We start from the raw sequence: 18,522 nt of genomic DNA on the forward strand, positions 1-18,522 counted from the left end.
AACGACGTAAGGAGAAATTTCGCGTGGTAAGCCCTTTCTTTAAAGAAAACATTCCAATAAGGTCTGCTGCATTTCTGTGACTAAACAAGGACATTAAAAAGCCTTGCAAACTCTGAATCTCTTCCACGGCTTCAAGGAGGCGGCTGAGCCTCAGTGGCTCCCCCACCTGGATCTCCTCGTCCTTCCTCTGGAACCTGAGAGTCTCCGAGAGGCAGCGACTCCCGCTCCCCGCCAGGCCTAAGCGCCCCTACCGCACCGCCCAGTGGCAGGGTCGCACCTATTTTTACTCCTCCCACCCATCCTTTGAGCCATCCCTTCACCTTTCAATCAATTCAAATATCGCACAAAGCAAACCAATCGCAAGCCTCGTAGAAGGGAAGAGGCGGGCACTTTTACCGGAAGTGTTTGTTAAAGCCTCTCCAATCAGGGGCTCGATGCGGAAAGTTTGAATTTTGCGAAGGCTCAGGTTGTAGGCGTTCCTGCTTCGGAGGCGGCGGTGGTCGTACGGACCGAGGGGTTTCCTTTAGTTCCTTTACGCTTTAAGGTGTCTCAGGTAGGTGGATGCTGGGAGTAGGAGGGAGGATGCTGGCTCGCTTACGTGGAAGGTCTGGAAGGTCTGAGGACTGAGGCTGCGAGCCGGACGCAGTTCAGGGGTAGGCCCCACTAGGCCCGTGTTACCTGCCCTTCCCGAAGCTGATGACACCATCCTCCAGAAGAGAAAACACATGATCTAGGTAGCAGTCAGCGTTTCACCACCGGGACGTAATTGGCCTTTGGGGTAGGACAATTCTTCACCATGCGGGACGTTTTGCATCCCTGGCCCCAACGTTAAATTTCAGTAGCTCCTCCCAGATCCTGTGACAAATAAAAAACGCCCTTGTTGAGAATCTCTAGGCAAGCAAGACTAACGCCTTTTAGACTTTCAAGCTGGAAGAAACTCCAGTTAGCCAAAGATAACTTAGATGTGTGTGAAGAACCGTGCTGCCTGGCTTGGCATCCGCGCTGCACAACCTTTTAGCTGTGCTAATGTGGGCAGTTAATATACCTCATCTGTACAGCGGCGATAATAGTTACTACCTTTTAGGGCTATTGTGATCATTAAGTATGCCTATCATGTTAGTTTGTGCTCTCTCTCCCTCGATAGTGCTGTATAGATTCTGTATTTTAAAATAATTAATTCATAAGTTTTAGTTTTTCTTTGATATTTAGCAAATTAGTCCTTGCAGGTGACAAATCAAATAGTAAAGGAGAGTTTCTTGATGTTTCTGTGCTCAGTCCATTGCCACTTCCCCTGGGCTGTTAGAGAAGAATATTATTAGCATTCATGTCAGACAGATTTTCATTTTTTATACTCTGTTGATTGCTTAAAATCATGTAACATTTTAACTTATTGCATTTCTTGTGCTGATTTTTCCTTTATCTGAAAGTGAACTTTCTTATTTTTGTTGAACTGTATACTGTAGTGTGCCTATGACTTTTGAAATCGCCGAATCACAGAGCCTCCCCCCACCCCCCTTCCTTTTTTAATCTTTTAACTGCTAAGACTTTTCTTCTGGAGAACCAGTCCTCTTTCTCCAGTTTGACTTGGTAGTTCTCTATACCAGCTACATAAGTGACCCCCTCAAACTTTTCTTTATTCTCCTCAGTTGACTCCACTGTTTGTTGGAACTCATGACATTGTCTTTATAGCCTTTCTCCCTTGTTTTGCTTGATTACATTCTCAAAGATCTTTTTAAGAAAAGGGTATGTACCAAATAAACTACATGATTTTTTGCATGGATGAAAATAATGCGGCAATTTGCTATGGTCATTGTAATACCGTGAAATATTTATTTGTGTAATATTTTTGGGGGGGGAGGCAACTGCTGTACCAAATAAACTACATGATTTTTTGCATGGATGAAAATAATGCGGCAATTTGCTATGGTTATTGTAATACCGTAAAATATTTATTTGTGTAATATTTTTTGGGGGGGAGGCAACTGGCTGGTATGGGGATCTGAACCCGTGACCTTACTGTTATAAGGCTGCACTCTAACCAACTGAGCTAATGGGCCAGCACTGAAATATATACTTGGTCTTCATCCTATTCCCTGGCATACAACTCCTAAAATTCTTGGAGTCTCCAAAGTGATGTGTCTTTTTGTGTGCTAGTGAGTTGACTTGTGGCTGGCTGCCCCTAGGTAGCTTCAGGATAGGGCTGGTCACTGGAAAGACCTAGGCAGGATTAGAGAATTGGGACTTTCAGTTTCACCCCCCCAACCTTATGGGAGGGGCAAGGGGCTGAAGGTTGAGTTGATTACCAATGGCCAATGATTTAATCAATTATGCCTATGTAAAATTGCCTTCCATAAAACCCAAAAAGACTGAGTTTGAGGAGCTTCCAGATAATTGAGCGCATGGAGGTTCCTGGAGGGTGTCGCGCCCAAAGAGGACATGGAAGCTCCACACCCCTTCCCACATGCCTTGCTCTATGCATCTCTATCCAACTGTCTGTGTATTATTCCTGTGTGTCCAATAGGTATCTCCTGTGTTTTGTTTTTGGTTTTAGCTGGACAGGAAATGCTAGGCTGCCTGCATTCATCACCAGGGGAAGATTAAGGAAACTGTTCTTTATATAGTACTACACTTACTTTCCTCTTTTCACCTTTACGTCACACTCTTTTTTTTTTTTTTCCTTTTTGTCTTTTTTTGTGACCGGCAACAGGATCGCAACCCTCGGTGTCGCGCCCGCACCACGCTCAACCAGTGAAGGGACTGGTCTCTATATGGGATCCGAACCCTCAGCCAGAGCGCCGCCTCGCCCCCAAGCGCCGCACTCTACCAAGTGCTTCACCGGGCCGGCCCTTTTTTTTTATTTATTTATTTTTAATAATGCCCGCACTCTTCTTTTTGTATTGTTCTCTATTATAAGCCCAGATCCTATTTTCTGTGTTCTGGACTATAGCTTCTCGGGCTTCACTTCATCTTTCAAGTAAGTTCCTATTTAGAACCCCAAAATAGGTTGTAGTGTCTTGTTCTCTGTTAACCTCCTTCCCACTCTTCAGTGTTACATATTCATTTCATAATGCATTTTAATGTTTTTATTTCAGAAGTCTCTAAGGTGGGACAGGAGATGAACTGGAATCTTAATTTTTTAAATAATAAAAATTTGTGTAAGTTGGTTTCTATCTCTTTTCCCTGGCAGGATGTCTTCATCACATTTTGCCAGTCGACACAGAAAGGATTTAAGTACGGACATGATTAGAACTAAAATTGCTCATAGGAAATCACTGTCTCAGAAGGAAAACAGACATAAGGAATATGAACGAAATAGACATTTTGGTTTGAAAGATGTCAACATTCCAACCTTGGAAGGTAGAATTCTTGTTGAATTAGATGAGACATCTCAAGAGCTTGTTCCAGAAAAGGCCAATGTTAAGCCAAGTAAGTAAAGGTCTATTGTAATTTTAAGTACTTTGAAGAGTGAATAAAAGCTGGTTTAATGCCTGTGAATAAAAAAAACAAAACAAAACAAAAAAAAACCCTGGTGAGCAGAATGGTGTTTTGAGATACCATTCTAAATAACTTGGAGTTTTCTACAACTAAATACTGTTTATTTAAGGTAAAGGCTGTGAAGGTCCCTAGCTAAGCTAAAGCCATTCACCTATGCAGTATTATAGCACTTTATTATCTATATTGTCTTACAGGACTTCTAAAGTTCTTCTGGAGCTTAGGTAAGATAAGTGTTGACAAGATAAACTAATAAGAAACATAAATATAGAATGATGAAAGAATACTTGAAGTAAGAATACTTTGCCAATGGAAACATTAGAGAAAAGAACAGAATTCATCCTTGCAGTTTGCCCAGAAGGATTTGGAACCATTAGGAAGGAAAGAACCAATTAAAGAAGAAAGGAATAATCTCAGAAAAAGATAAAAATAGAATGTCTTAGAAGGCAAGGGATGCTACAGAGAAGGAGTAAGAGAACTGAGAATTGACTTGTATTTAATCAGGAGTCATCACTGGACTCCTATTTAGTTGTGTTTATATAGCAGCAGTGAAACAAAGCAAGGATAAATTGTGAATGGCAGAAAGATAAAGTATTTTTAGACGTTTTGTAGAGAAAGAAATGAGGTGTCAATTATTTAACTGTTCACTGCTTCAATTTTATTTTCTAGAACTCGTGTATTACTTGGCACATAAAGGACACTCAATGTATTTGAGCTTAAATTGTTCTGTAAAAGAGGGATTTGGGCTAAAAGGTTTCTTGCAGATTTATCATTTTTGTGATTCTGAAGAAAAATGAGAGAATAGAATTAGACCAAAGCATTGTGAGTTTCTTTTGTTTTTTAGATGAGGTGATCAGTGTATGTTTGAAGGTCAAAGGAAATGGGCTGATAGTTGAGGGAAGAGAGAAAAGAATAACATCTCTAAGGAGTTGGGAGGAAATGAAAACGGGGGCATAGAATGATATGGGATGGCCTTTAAAGAAAGAACCAAACATTTTTAAGTATGTAAAGAGGTGATGTTACTGCCTCCTAGGTCATGGCTTTGCCTCTCCTCTCATCCTCTCAAATGTTCCCTCCATTCCTCAACCAAAATCTCTGAAGTGAAAATCTGACCAGGTCTACATGCTATTAAAATATCCTGTTTATTTCCCATTTGCAGAGGCTTAGAGGTGGGAGTGGGCCTGGTATGTTCCAGAGAGAGCAAGTAGGCAACCATGGCTAGAAAAGAATGAACATGAATCTAGATCCCACAGAGGCCTGAGAACCATCATTATAAGGACATTGGCTTTTACTCTGAATGAAATGAGAAGCCATTAATGGATTAATGGGTATTTCTATAGTCTGATTTATGTTTTAAAAGGATCACTTTAGCTGCTATGTTGAGAATAGGTTGTAGAGGGGCAGGCATGGCCTCTGGGAGAGCAGTTAGGAGACTATTGCAATCATTTAGTTGGTGATTGATCAGGGTGGTAGCGGAAAAGACAAGTGTGTTGCATTCTGGATATATTTTGAAGGTTGAACCAATAGGATTTCCTGATGCATTGGATGTGTGATTGAGAAAGAAAGATAACTCAGGACAAGTTTAAGGTTTTTAGCCTGAAAACTGAAAGTATGCAGTGGCCATTTATTAAATTGTGAAAGACTGAGGGAGAAAAGTGTTTGGGGGATGTGGTAAGAGTTCATAATGGGCATATTAAATTTGCAAAGTGTATTAGACATGTAAGGAGAGATGATGAAAAGTTAGTTGGGTGTACAAGGTGAGTTAGGGGGAAAGTCTGAGCTAGAGATGAAAACTCAGGAGTTATCAACATATACATGGTGTTTGAAACTGTAAGACTATATGTGATTATCCAAAGTTCTGGTGTGGAAAAAGGAAAGCAAAGGGGTGAGCACTCCAACATTTAGAGGGCAAGGACATGAGGGGGAACTAGCAAAGAACTGAGGAGCAGCGCAAAGTAAAGAGGTCAACCAGAAGAATGTGATATCCTGGAAACCAAGTGAAGAAATTTATGTCGAGAAGAAGAGACTGATTAACTATGTCAGTCACTACTGCTTGTTAGGTGGAGTAATATTAGAAGTGAGGGTTTGAACTTCTCCACTGTGGAGGTCAGTGATCTTGATGAGTAGTTTTGGTAGAGTGATGTTCAGGGAGTGAAAGCCAGATTGAGAGGGCTCAAGAGAAAATGGCAGCACCACCTAGGACATATTCTTGCTCCAAAAGTTAAATTTGAATCTAATCAAACCGTTAGATATAATTTCCAATTTATAGAAAACATCGAGGCAAGAGGAGTGAGTAAAAAACATGAAAAAGCAAATATGCAAATATATACAGAATGCAGGACATTTAGTAGAACAACTGACTGTCTTTTGTCAACGAGGCAATGGAATGAAAAGAAGGGTAGGGAGGAAGATCTGTTTTAGATGAAGAGATTTAAAAGACATCCAAATAAAATGTGTAGATTTTGCTTGGTTCCTGATTTGAGTAAACCAATGGTTTAAAAAAAGACTTCTTTGAAACAGAGAAGTTTATATCTGGACCCTGTAATAGGTGATAACAGGGAATTAATTACTGCTCATTTTGTTAGGTGTGATACTGGTATTGCGGTTATCCAAGGAAATGTCTTTACTTTCTAGAGGTGCATACTAAAATATTTAGGGATGAGACCTTGTCAGTAGAATTTGTTTTTTTAAAAACAAGTGCAGCAAAATGTCATAATTGTTGAATCTGGGTGATAGGTATACGGGGGTTCATTACATTCTGCTTGTGTGTATATTTGAAATTTTTCATAATTTTGAAAAAATTAAGGGGGGATGTAAGGAGAATTGGATATAGGGACATAGATAATTCTCTCAGAGAATTTTGCCTTAACCAGGGCTAGAGAAATGAGGCAAGTAGCTAGATGAGGATGTAGGTTGGAAGAAATTATTACATATTTATAACTTCATGATGGCAACAGTCCAGTAGAGAGGAAAAAACAGGTGAGCAAGAGGGTATATTGCTAGAAGAATGTCCTAGGTGAGAAGGAATGGAGTGCATCTATTACAATAAATAACATCCGTGATTGGATTAGTTACCCCAAAACTTAGTGGCTTAAAACAACAGTAAACATTTATTTCACACAATTTTTGTGGATCAGGAATTTGTTTTTTGTTTTAATTTTATTAATATTATTTTTTTTACATTCTATGATGTTGTAGAACAGTTGGGAGGGAGAGGGGGAGGGGAAAGGGGAAGGAAATGTGATGGAAGAAGGAGGGAGAAGGAGGGGTTGTATTGAGGCCTGTGGCACCCCCCACATTCCCACAGGGGAGACCCGTGGGCTTACAGTGTAATGGCTGGATTCCTTGTCCTTCCTTTTATTTACATCCTTGTTTTTACCTTTGATTTAATTGTGTTAGTTAATATTTGCCTGTATGTGAGTTTTATCTGGAGTGTGTTAAGGGTTAAACAGCTAAATGCATTTCTGCATTCTGTAGCTCTGTGGTCACAAGCTTGTTCTTGTTTTAACAAAAAACCACAGCCTGCTAGCTCTTTCCTGAGTAGATGAGAGACCGAGTTGCTCTCTAAAGCAGACCCCTCCTCAAGTAACCATACTTCCTGCCCGTGCACCCAGGTGTGAAAAAGACCCTTACTCAAAACAGTTTTATCTGGAGTGTGTTAAGAAGGGTTAAACAGCTAAATGCATTTCTGCATTCTGTAGCTCTGTGGTCACAAGCTTGTTCTTGTTTTAACAAAAAACCACAGCCTGCTAGCTCTTTCCTGAGTAGATGAGAGACCGAGTTGCTCTCTAAAGCAGACCCCTCCTCAAGTAACCATACTTCCAGCCCTTGCACCCCGGTGTGATAAAGACCCTTACTCAAAACCATGTACTCACTGTTTGGAAACAGTCTCGCTCCTTAACCACGCTTCCTGTTGTTGTGCCCAGCTGTAAAATGGTTGGGCCAGCTGTGATCAGCCCCTTACCCAAAATAACTACTTGCTTAAGACCCCTGATATGGGGGACTCTGCCTAAAGACAGGCAAAAGAGCCAATAGAAATGCTTGCTGCTTACTTACCCAAAAAGAATATTTAAGGCTAGTTCTCCTTATATTTGTTTGGAGCTGTGATCAGCCCCTTACCCAAAATAACTACTTGCTTAAGACCCCTGATATGGGGGACTCCGCCTAAAGACAGGCAAAAGAGCCAATAGAAATGCTTGCTGCTTACTTACCCAAAAAGAATATTTAAGGCTAGTTCTCCTTATATTTGTTTGCTCAGGATTTGGAACACAAATTCCCCTGAAGCTTCCAGCAATAAAATATCTGACTTTCCCTTCTCTCTGAGTGACTGTGTCTCATTGGCGGCTCCTTCCTGTAACACCAGTGGTGGCTTGGTTATTGCTGGTTTGGGTGCGGATGTCAAGAGGGTGTGGCAGTAGCCCTCAATCTCCACCATCCCAGCTCAGGAACCTGGGGCCCTTCTTGCTGAGGCTTGCTGGTCGTCACTGGGCTGCTTGGAGGGGGGGAGGGGGGGGACGAGGCCCAGAGCCCCTCCACTGCCCCAGCTCGGGAGAGCCCAGGGCACCTCCTATGGCTGCTTGGTGGTCTTCGCTGGGCTGGTTGTGGATCAGGAATTTGGATGTGGCTTAGCTAGGTAGTTCTGAAGGTAGCAATCAAGATATCCAGAGATGCGTCAGAAGGCTTGACTGAGACTGGAGGATCTGCTTCCAAGATGACTAACTCACATGACCAGCATATTGATGCTGGCTTTTGGCAGGAGGCCTTAGTTCTTTGTCATGTGAATACCTCTATAGGGTTGTTTAAGTCTCTTTAAACCTCCACATAGCCACTGGTTTCCCCTAGTGCAAGTGATCCAAGAAAGAGCAAAGCAAAAACTGCCAATCTTGGAAGTCATACTCCATCATTTCCATAACACTTTCTTGGTTATATAGAACAGTACTATTCAACGGGACAACACAAGAGCATGAAAACCAGGATGTGATACTCACTAGAGGTCAATGTGGAGGCTTGCTATCATACAAGTTAATTAACTTAGAAGTGAAGTAATACATTACTAGTACATAGCAAGCAGTTAATAAATATATGAACAAGCAAAGGCAAAAGGAATAGAAATTTTAAAAGACTAGGGATTGAAATAACTGGTTAGAGTGCTAAGAAATTAAGTTATTAGAAGCATTTCTTAGCAGCAGTTGAAGCTAGACAAAAATGATTTTTTAGATATTTGCATAAATTTTTATCTGAAATGTTTTATATACTGTGTTGTTTTGTTTTTCTGCTTAGGGTCAATGAAAACTGTTCTAGGTAATCAACGAAAACAAATGCTTCAAAAATACAAAGAAGAAAAGCAACTTCAAAAATTGAAAGAGCAGAGAGAAAAAGCTAAACGAGGAATATTTAAAGTGGGTCTTTATAGACCTGATATGCCTTGTTTTCTTTTATCGAACCAGAAAGCCATGAAAGCTGAGCCAAAAAAGGTACATTTATTATCTTAACTTGATATAGAGGAATAGTTCCTTTTATTTGAAATTTTCTTTAAGGGACTAAATGTCTAAAATAATGCCTACCCCTTAGTCCCTTTATTCACTTAACTAGTTGATAGGAATGACATAATAGTAGCTCAGAAGAATGAAAATCAGGTCTCTTCAAAAGCTATAGGTAAGTGGAGATAAGATAAAACTAGGAAAGTGGGTAGAGTCAGGCTGAATGATGCTATACCAAGTGACCTAGGATTTATGCCATAGGTTATGGAGTCAAGGGAAGTTTATAAATGAGGTAGTGTCATTATCAAATTAGTAATTCAGGAAGACTACTCTGGCTTTACAGATTATAGTCTGGAAAGGGAAGCATTTATAGATAGGAAGACTGGCTATGAGACTATTGTAATAGAATAGATGAGCTGAGATAAGCAGATTGGGGCAGTGGTTTTAAAAAGGAAGAAGTAGGTAAGACATCTTAAGAGATATAATTGACAGAATTGGACCAAGTAGATGGTGAGAGGTGAAGGAAATTGAAGAGTCAGAGATAAGATGATTCTGGAGTTATTAGTTTGAGCAATCATACAAATTATGCTCCTACTAAAAGAGATGAGAAAGGCAAGAAAAGGAACAGGCTTAAATGGGTGCACATTAATTACCTTTAAAAACAAAAAAGACTTGTTTGGGCCATCAGGCAATTGGGAATAAAAATTTGGAAAGCAGGATAGAGATTGGTGCTAAGGTGTGGATTTAGGATATGATATTGGGAATGTGGGTGGACATTTAAACTGTAGGACTATATGAGACCACTCCAAAAAGGTATACATAAAATTATGAAAATGAGTGAGGTCCAGAGAACACCTTCAGGCAGGCAGAAGTCAGAGAAGGACTGGTCAGAGTGTTAGGAGAACTAAAACAATAGAAGCTAAAGGAGGCATAATCTAAAGAAGAGCATGATCAGTGAGTCAAGAAGGATGAAGTTTGAACAGAGGCAGTTGGATTGTAAATTAGGTAGTCACTAATGATTTGCTGTTTTAAAGATATTTATAAAAGATCTCATTTTAGATAATATATTTAAAAGATCTCATTGACTGTATATGCATCCCTGATTTAAATAAGAATTGAATGATATAAAGGCCCAAGATATTGCCTATTTTTCTGGGCCTCATGAATCTCATGGATTCATTTGACAGATCTTCGATTATTTATTTGTGTACAGCCTTAGCAAGAGACCAAAACTAATAGGATATAGTTCAAGGTGGAAAGATATAGATAAACATATTCTATATATATTAGAGGAGGGAGAGATTGTTTTTGGCTGGAGGGATAACAAAGACGACCCTGGAAAGTGTTAGATTTAAGCTGGCTTTTCAAGAATATGTAAGATGCCAATCATTGGTCTAAACTATAAAAAACTATTTAAAAGGGTTATATGAAGGCAGGAAAAGAGGCAAATCATTGTGTTAAGTTACAACATTCACCAAAAATTGTTTTTTGTTCTTAGTAGCCATTGCTGAATTTTGCGTTCTTTATGCAACTCTAGAGGAAAGCCTAGTTTTCTTAGGACTAGGTTTTTGCTGAGATTTGGAGAAGAAAATGACTCCTTATCTAGAGAAGTCTGTGTTTATGCTTCTTAAGGAATTTTGCAGAGTTAGTCAATATCTTATCACTTTTTAATCAGTTTTTCTCTTGCTAAATTTTTTTCCCCACGCTTTTTGATCAAGTCTCTTTTCTTATTCACAGTGGACAAGTGTATAATCATGAGATTTGAAAGCAAATTGTTAAAACTAGGAAAGTAAGCTGTAAAATACCTTTTTATAAATAGAAAATGAAAGATCCTAATACTCTAGTCTGCTCATCTATCCCCTTCCCAAATATTTTTAACTAATCATATTAATGAGGATTCTAATACCTGGAAAATAATGATTTGAAATTTCCTCTCCTTACCGAGAAATGTTAGATCCTAATACTCTAGTCTGCTCATCTATCCCCTTCCCAAATATTTTTAACTAATCATATTCATGAGGATTCTAATACCTGGAAAATAATGATTTGAAATTTCCTCTCCTTACCGAGAAATGTTAGTTTTACAGTTATTAACTTAAACTTAATTTACAAAACTTTGATTTTTTTTAATTTGAGAAATTAAAAGTATTTTATATATATATAAACATCTATTTTAAACTTAATTTAAGTCAAGCCAAAACCAGAAAAGGTAGGAATTTAACTTAGCAGGTATCTTTTTGCCATAAATGATTAAGGGTAAAATTTAACTTTAAAATGGGAACTTTATTTCATAATGAGATATGGAAGTAAACTTGTTTGCCAGTTCACTTCTCTTTATCTTCTTTTGACTGTTTTAAGGCTATTCCATCTTCTGTACGGATTACAAGGTCAAAGGCCAAAGACCAAATGCAACAGGCTAAGGTATAGTTGATAGCAGATAATTGTTACTGAAATGACAAACTGTGCTTTTTTTTCCTCAGAGTAAATAAATTTATTTTTAATCTAATAATCAGATTCAAACATAATGATCAATTTCCTAGAGTTGACAGGTACCAAAATCACTGTTATTGGTATGGTGACACAGATCAGTTTTTGGCTAAATGCTAAGGAAATTTTCACTTGAAATATTCTTTGCCCAAACATCCCTTATGAGATATGTACCAAACTTTGTGACACACTCTTTTTTTATTTACTGGGGTCCTATTATGCATTTCAAGTCACCATGAAATGCAGATAGGGGTGGAAAGCACATAGGGTGGGTGTTACAAACTTATGGGTCTTCAAAATACTGTTATAGATAGAAGTATGAGAAGGGTTACTAAGTGAAATGAGCAAGGAGGGAAAGGAAATAGCAAGCCTGTTTATCAGATGAGTAAGCTAAGTTTCACATATTCAGTGGATTTTGATTTGCTACCATGATTCTAGGCACGATTCTAGGCTCTGGGATACAGCAGTGAACAAAACAAACAAAATTTTCTGCCTTCATGAACTTACATGTAAGACAGGCAGTAAGAAAATAAATATGTAGTATGTCAGATTGTCATAAATATTATGGAAGAGAAAAAAAGGAAGGGAGATGGGGAGTACTAGAAGTAGGCGTGAGGTAGAATTTTGATTGGGGCAGTCAGGGGAGGCCTCACTGAGATGGTAACATTTTGAGTGAAGTCTTTAAGGAAGTGGAGGAGTGAACTGTAGGAAAGAGCTTTCTATCCAGGAGAAGAATTTTCTAGGCAAGGTTCAAAGGTCTTGAAGTGAAAGCATGCCTGGCATGTTTAAGGACCCTCAGAAGATTATATAGTCAGCTATTTTTATTTTTATTTTTTATTATTATTTTTTTTTGTCTTTTTCCGTGTCCGGCAACGGATCGCAACCCTCAGTGTCGCCCCCGTACCGGACTGAGACCGGCAACGGGATTGCAACCCTCGGTGTTGCCCCTGCGCCTCGCTCAGCCAGTGAGCGGGAACCGGTCTGTATGTGGGATCCGAACCCTCAGCGGGAGCGCCACTGTGCTTCCCAAGTGGCGCACTAGCGCAGTGCGCCACCGGGCCGGCCCTATAGTCAGCTATTTTTAATAGCTTAGGTTATTAGCATTTTCTAAATTCTGTGATTCTTAAAAAAAAAGGATGGAAGGAAATTTATATAATGGAAAACTTTTTCTTTATCTCATTGTATTTGGAGAGGTAGATTTTTTTGTCATGTTATTTATAATTGTCAGATTTCAGATGGGGAGTCAATTTACAGATTAAAAATGTGGTCATTTGATTCATTATGCAGTTTAATCACGTAGCACCTAATCTCTTAAATAGATTGATAATGGGAGTGATGTTCGAGCAATCCGACCTGATCAAAGACAAACTTCTGAAAAGAAAGTGTTTGACAAGGAAAAAAAAGGTAGGAATATTAGCAATTACTGTAAGCTCTGATGCTACCATAGCAACAATTAATAATTACAAAGAACATTTGATTTGATTATATATTCCCACAGTTGTACAGCCTGTAATGCCCACAGCAGTGAGAATGACTCGATCAGCTACTCAAGCAGCAAAGCAGATTCTCAGAACAGTCCCATCTACAAGAAAGGCAGTCACAAGAGCTACTAATGGTAAGAACTATTTCTTGATTGATGACTAAATTAGAATTTTTTGTTTCTTGAGGTTTTTTGTTCAGTTTATAAAATCAGCATGTACTTCTTTGAGTAGGAAAAGAAGAAATGGGAGATTCCATTTCCTTCAGGTAGGTTCCAAGTCCCAACATGTAGTTAGCACACAGTGGGTGCTCAAATGTTGAAGCACCCGAATTAGTATAAGCAGTGCTTCAAAGTGAAAAATTACTGGCTCAAATAAATCACAATTTATTCATTTGGTGGAATACAATGTGGCTATTAAGAATAATGTGGTAGTGCTTGCAGGAACCTCAGTTGGAATCCCAGACATGGCACCAAAAAAATAAAAAAGAAAAGAACAATATTGTAAAAGAACAGTTAATAACATGGGTTCATGATATATTAAGTGGGCAAAGAAAAACAGGTCAAACTCTGAACACACCCTGAAGTATCACCTGAGTAATGGAATCTTGGGTGATTCGGTGGAGAAGGGAGGCTTCTTTGTGCTTTTCTGTATTTTCCTAATTATCTATAATAAATATGTAGAAGACTACTTCAAAAAGTTCATGGAAAAATAGAATTAAAAGATAATATGAATCTGAACTTTTTGAAGTATGCTTGTGTTTGGTATTCAGAGGAAAAAGGTAAAATACCTTTGTTTTGTTTTGAAAACAGATGGCCTATAGTTGTCAAGAAATTTTGTTTTTATCCCACTTTATAATATGGCTTTTGATCACAAAAATCCCTCAAGACAGACATTCCTATTATTTTCCTAATATTGCCTTTTTTTTTTTTCCAAATTACCTGGTACTTTTTTTCTTTTTCTTTTTTTTTTTTTAATGGCTGGACAGTATGGGGATCCAAACTTACCTAGTACTTTTAATGTAGCATTTTCTATCTAGTCAAATGGATGTCTTATTTCATTTTTGTTTTAGATGATGAACAAGAAAGCAAGGCACCAAATAATGGAAGACCTGCCACAAAGATAGAAACAAAACCTGACAAGGTAGAGTATAAACATCTGTTTATCTAGATGCTTTGAAAATCTCACTGCTACTTTCATAAAGTTGACATTAAGCATCAGAACTGCTTCAAGAGGTTAAACTACATGTGTTAAAAACTCTTGAAAAAAAGGAAAAAGCTCTTTAATCACAGGAAAATTTCAAGAGAATTTAATGTGGTGATTGTTTTTAGGCATCTTATTATAAGAGTTTTATAGGGGAGAGAAAGCATAATTTGGTTAATGGAAGATGAAGAAAAATAAAAAAACTCAGCTGAGGGAAACCTTTTGTGGGAATTAGCTAAGAGATAGGACGGAGTAGGGTGAAATGCATTGCCTTTGGATTCAGTTAGGCCTGGGTTTCAATATTGTCTCTGCTTCCAATTAGCTTCATAACCTTGGGCAAGTTATATAATTAATGAGGTTGTTTTCCTATCTGTAACATGGAATACCTACATAGAGCAGTTTTAAGAATTAAATAAGCAGTTTGTCTTTGTATCTCTAAAACCTATACATTTGCCAATAAATAAATACGCTAATGTTTCTGACAGCATCTAGCATAGTGTCTAATAAGGTTTTCAAAAAAGAAGCACCATTTTGAGGACCCAGTTGCTTGGTCTATAATTCATGGTACAATTCCTTAACCATAAAAAAAAAAAAAAGTTATGCTAAGGAGTGAGTTACCTGGCTAGATTCTTACTAAAAATCAAATATAGATTCTCCAGGGAAAGCAATAGAGGGTAAATCTTCACAGACAAAGCAGCTAGACCTCATGGCTTGAGATTTATTTTTCCCTTGACAATTACCACTAATTTTTACTTTCACTGCCATGAGGGCCTGAGGGACAGTGTTGCCACTTAAACTCCTGTCCAGATCGAAATATGCTGGTTTGAGTTTTTATCTCATTAAAAATCAGAAACTTAGAAACCTCTGAAAATTATGTTTAAATACCAAGTAACAATTAAATTGACTTGGAAAAGAAAATATGCTTCATATGTAATGTGATTAATCTTTTGTGTCACACTGAAAAATATTGCTCTTGTGATCAGGTTTTTTATAATTAAGGTTATTTTAAAAAAGGATTGGGTCCTTACAATAGTAGTCATCCAATAAAATGTTGGATTTCTGATTCTCAAACCATTGTAATTATCAATGTAATTTAAGTAAAAAGTATATATTGTTAATTGAGTAAATTTTTCCATCTTAGTTATCATATGCAGTCATGCATTGCTTAACATTGGGGATACAGTCTGAGAAATGCAGTTCAGGTGATTTTTGTCATTCTGCAAACATCATAAAGTGTGCTTACAAATCTAGATGGTATAGCCTACTATACACCTAGGCTATATGGTATAGCCATTATAATCTTATAGGATCACCATTGTATATGCAGTCTGTTGTTGACTGAAATGTCATTATGTGGCACATCACTGTATTTTAATCTGTTGTAATCACCTAAAAGGTATTATTTAGTCCTTTAATAAGGATTGGTTCTCTCTGATCCAGGATCATAGCAATATTCTAGTGTATCTGATCCTTTGATTCCATGTATACATTTCATTGTATTTGTTTTTATCTCTCAAAGTATGTGTGGGACATATATTTCAATTGTCACATTTTCAGACCTGTAAAAATTAGTGAATGTATCCTTAGAAGAGAAATTCTTACTTTACTCTGTTTACTTATATCCAGGTAATTTCTTGTAAAATTGATAGTGAAGAAAATACTTCTGAATCACAAAATAGGACAACACATAGAATGGATCCAGATGGAGTCTTATCAAAAATGGAAAACTTACCAAGGGCAAATACTGCAAAAGTGAAAGGGAAGAAATCCTTCGCACCTGAAGATTTTATGTTTCATCCACTGGATGGTCTGAAGACCTATCAAGTAACACCCATGACTCCCAGAAGTGCTGATGCTTTCTTGACACCCAGTTATTCCTGGACCACTTTAAAAACAGAAGTGTAAGAATATCTTAATGAGTTCCTTGCTAAGATGGGTAACAAATATCTTTCTTAAATTTGGCCTGTGCTTTAAAAAAGTTATTATTTAGTTAGTGAACTATGATATTTCCTATGTATTGTTATTATCATTATTTAGACCTGACAATTTGTGTGGTTTTTTTTTACATAAGTGACTTAGATATAACACTTGGGAATAAGTTTTAGAAAAAAAAAAATTGCTATTAATAGCTCAGATATAGGTATTTTTTTTTTCCTTTCTTTTTTTTTCTGGCTGACTATTAATTTGGAAAAACTACATCAAAAGACAAAAATGATTAACTTGTGAAGTGGGGGGAAAAATCAGTTGGAATCTTTAAAAGAAAATCCAAGTTTGTTTTGCAAAGACTGGCTGACAGCAAATATATTAGAAAATGCTTAGCAGCATTCAAGTCTATTAAGTGCTTGTGTTCCATTAAGAGATCTTTAAAATCTTTGAATCTTATTGCAATTAATTAGTAGACATTCTCACTATAGGTGTTTATATATTTTCCCTTCTAGAATAAACATATTTTTTTAAAAACAGAAACATTTCTATTTTACCCCAGGTTTTTAAAAAACAACACTATTTTGAAACCCCTCAATTAGATATGTGGAATTCACATTTAATGAAGTATATTTTTGCTATTGTTATTAGTGATAAGACTCAAGAAGCAACAAAAGAAATTTTGGCACAAAAATGTGAAACTTACTCTACCAAGACAGTACAGCAAGATTCAAATAAATTACAATGTCCTTTGGGTTCTCTAACAGTTTGGAAGGAAGGTATAGTATCTTAATTAAGTTTTTACTTACTTTTCTGGATTATGACTTACAAAAGATTTGTTTAGAACTCTTTGTCACTATATAGTTTGGGAGTGTGACCTCAGGTTCAGAAAAGATAAAAAAGCATGGGTAAAGAAATCTGGAGAGAAAGAATTGGAACAAATACAGACTAGAAGAAAGGGGAAATAAATGTAAATTTGAAGAAATGAAAAATATTGAGAGCTATTTTACAGGAAATATGGTAAATAGAACGATTGAGGCAGAAATAAAATTTAAAAATTCAGCTCTGACTGGTTATCTCACTTGGTTAGAATGTGGTGCTGGTAGCAATAAGGTCAAGGGTTCTGATACCCTTACCAGCCAGCCACCAAAAAGAAAAACAAAATAAAATTCAACATTGAAAAAATTTGAAGTATTTTTTAAAATGTTTTCTTTTTGTGGGGGATATTATTTTAGGAATTGCTGCTTTGAAATTTATATGTAACTTTTTTTTTTAATGTATAGAGCATGTCTTAGATCAAGATGAAGCTACTACTAAAAATCTAAGTGGCCTTCCAGTAAAAGAAGTCCTATCGCTTGAAATAAATGAAGGTCAGATATCTCAGCCACAACATGATGTGCCATATTTCAGGTTTGTCTCTTTGTTCCTAGTATTAAAATTTTGTACTAATGTCTAGATATTTGAAACCAAAATTACAATATTTTTAACCTTAATATAGTTGGTGAGTTAAAAGGAAACTGACTTTGGGTGATTTTCACTTATCATTTAAATTTTAATTATTTTTTTCAATAGCTAATACATTCTTGTGGTTCCTTATTCAAAGGATAGGAAAAGGTACAAGTGAGAAGTCTCCTTCCCAACACTGTTTCCCAACCCCATAGTTCAAACTTTCCATGAAGGCAAGTGTTGTTCATTTCTTGCAAATACTTCCAGAAATAGATAATGCATATGTAGGCAAATATAAACATTTTTTTACTTTTTTAAAAATATAAACAGTAGCATACAATACATACTATTCTAAGAGACATTCCATCTTATCACTTAAAGAGCTTTTGTGTGTGTTTTAATGGCCACGTAGTATCCAATTATGTGGATGTACCACAATTTATTTAATAGGCCTCTGTTAGTGGGTATTAACATTAGGTTCAGTCTATTAGTATTACAATCAAGGCTGAGAAGAACAACCTTTATGCTTTTTAATTCTCTCATGTACAAATATATGATTACCTCAATTTATATTCCCTCTAGCAAGGTATGATAGTTCCCATTTTCTCATACTTTTTCTAATGCAACATTAGCAGTTTTTTTGAGCTTTGCTAATCAAATAGATGAGAAATATTAGCCCACTATAGTTTCAATGTTCATTTGTTCTTTTTTTCTTATTTAAAAATTTTTTATTTGCATTTATTTTATGCTGAATTTATTCTTGAGCCATACGTTTTGTTTCTTCAGTTTCTTCTGGAATATCTTTTTCTTCTGTGCAGGCTCCTCTTCTGGTTTAGGAACAATTTGTTCCTTTTTAGTAAGGATCATCTTGACGTGGCAGTGGGAGCTCACATATGGGTTAATCTGAACATGAGCTCTGTAAGGTGCTTTGTTCACGTGGATATGCTCAATGACCAGAGAATCTACATCTAAACCCTTAAGTTCAGCATTACTCTCTGCATTTTTAAGCATGT

At 37.0% G+C, this 18,522-nt stretch overlaps 1 protein-coding gene and 1 pseudogene across 1 annotated transcript in view; one reads left to right on the plus strand and one right to left on the minus strand.

Moving 5' to 3' along the window:
- Positions 1-484: 484 nt before the first annotated feature.
- DLGAP5 (discs, large (Drosophila) homolog-associated protein 5) overlaps positions 485-18,522 on the plus strand; it is a 48,181-nt gene continuing 30,143 nt past the window's right edge. Inside the window, exons 1-10 of the mRNA XM_008572685.1 lie at positions 485-553; positions 3,188-3,426; positions 8,773-8,966; positions 11,331-11,393; positions 12,779-12,863; positions 12,958-13,074; positions 14,010-14,080; positions 15,767-16,041; positions 16,715-16,842; positions 17,347-17,473. Of these exons, the coding sequence (XP_008570907.1) occupies positions 3,189-3,426; positions 8,773-8,966; positions 11,331-11,393; positions 12,779-12,863; positions 12,958-13,074; positions 14,010-14,080; positions 15,767-16,041; positions 16,715-16,842; positions 17,347-17,473 (1,298 nt within the window). The 5' untranslated portion in view covers positions 485-553; position 3,188. The remainder of the gene's footprint in view (positions 554-3,187; positions 3,427-8,772; positions 8,967-11,330; positions 11,394-12,778; positions 12,864-12,957; positions 13,075-14,009; positions 14,081-15,766; positions 16,042-16,714; positions 16,843-17,346; positions 17,474-18,522) is intronic.
- LOC103590455 overlaps positions 18,248-18,522 on the minus strand; it is a 1,242-nt pseudogene continuing 967 nt past the window's right edge.

Source organism: Galeopterus variegatus, unplaced genomic scaffold (genome assembly GCF_000696425.1).
Source record: "Galeopterus variegatus unplaced genomic scaffold, G_variegatus-3.0.2 Scaffold822, whole genome shotgun sequence".
NCBI lineage: Eukaryota > Metazoa > Chordata > Mammalia > Dermoptera > Cynocephalidae > Galeopterus > Galeopterus variegatus.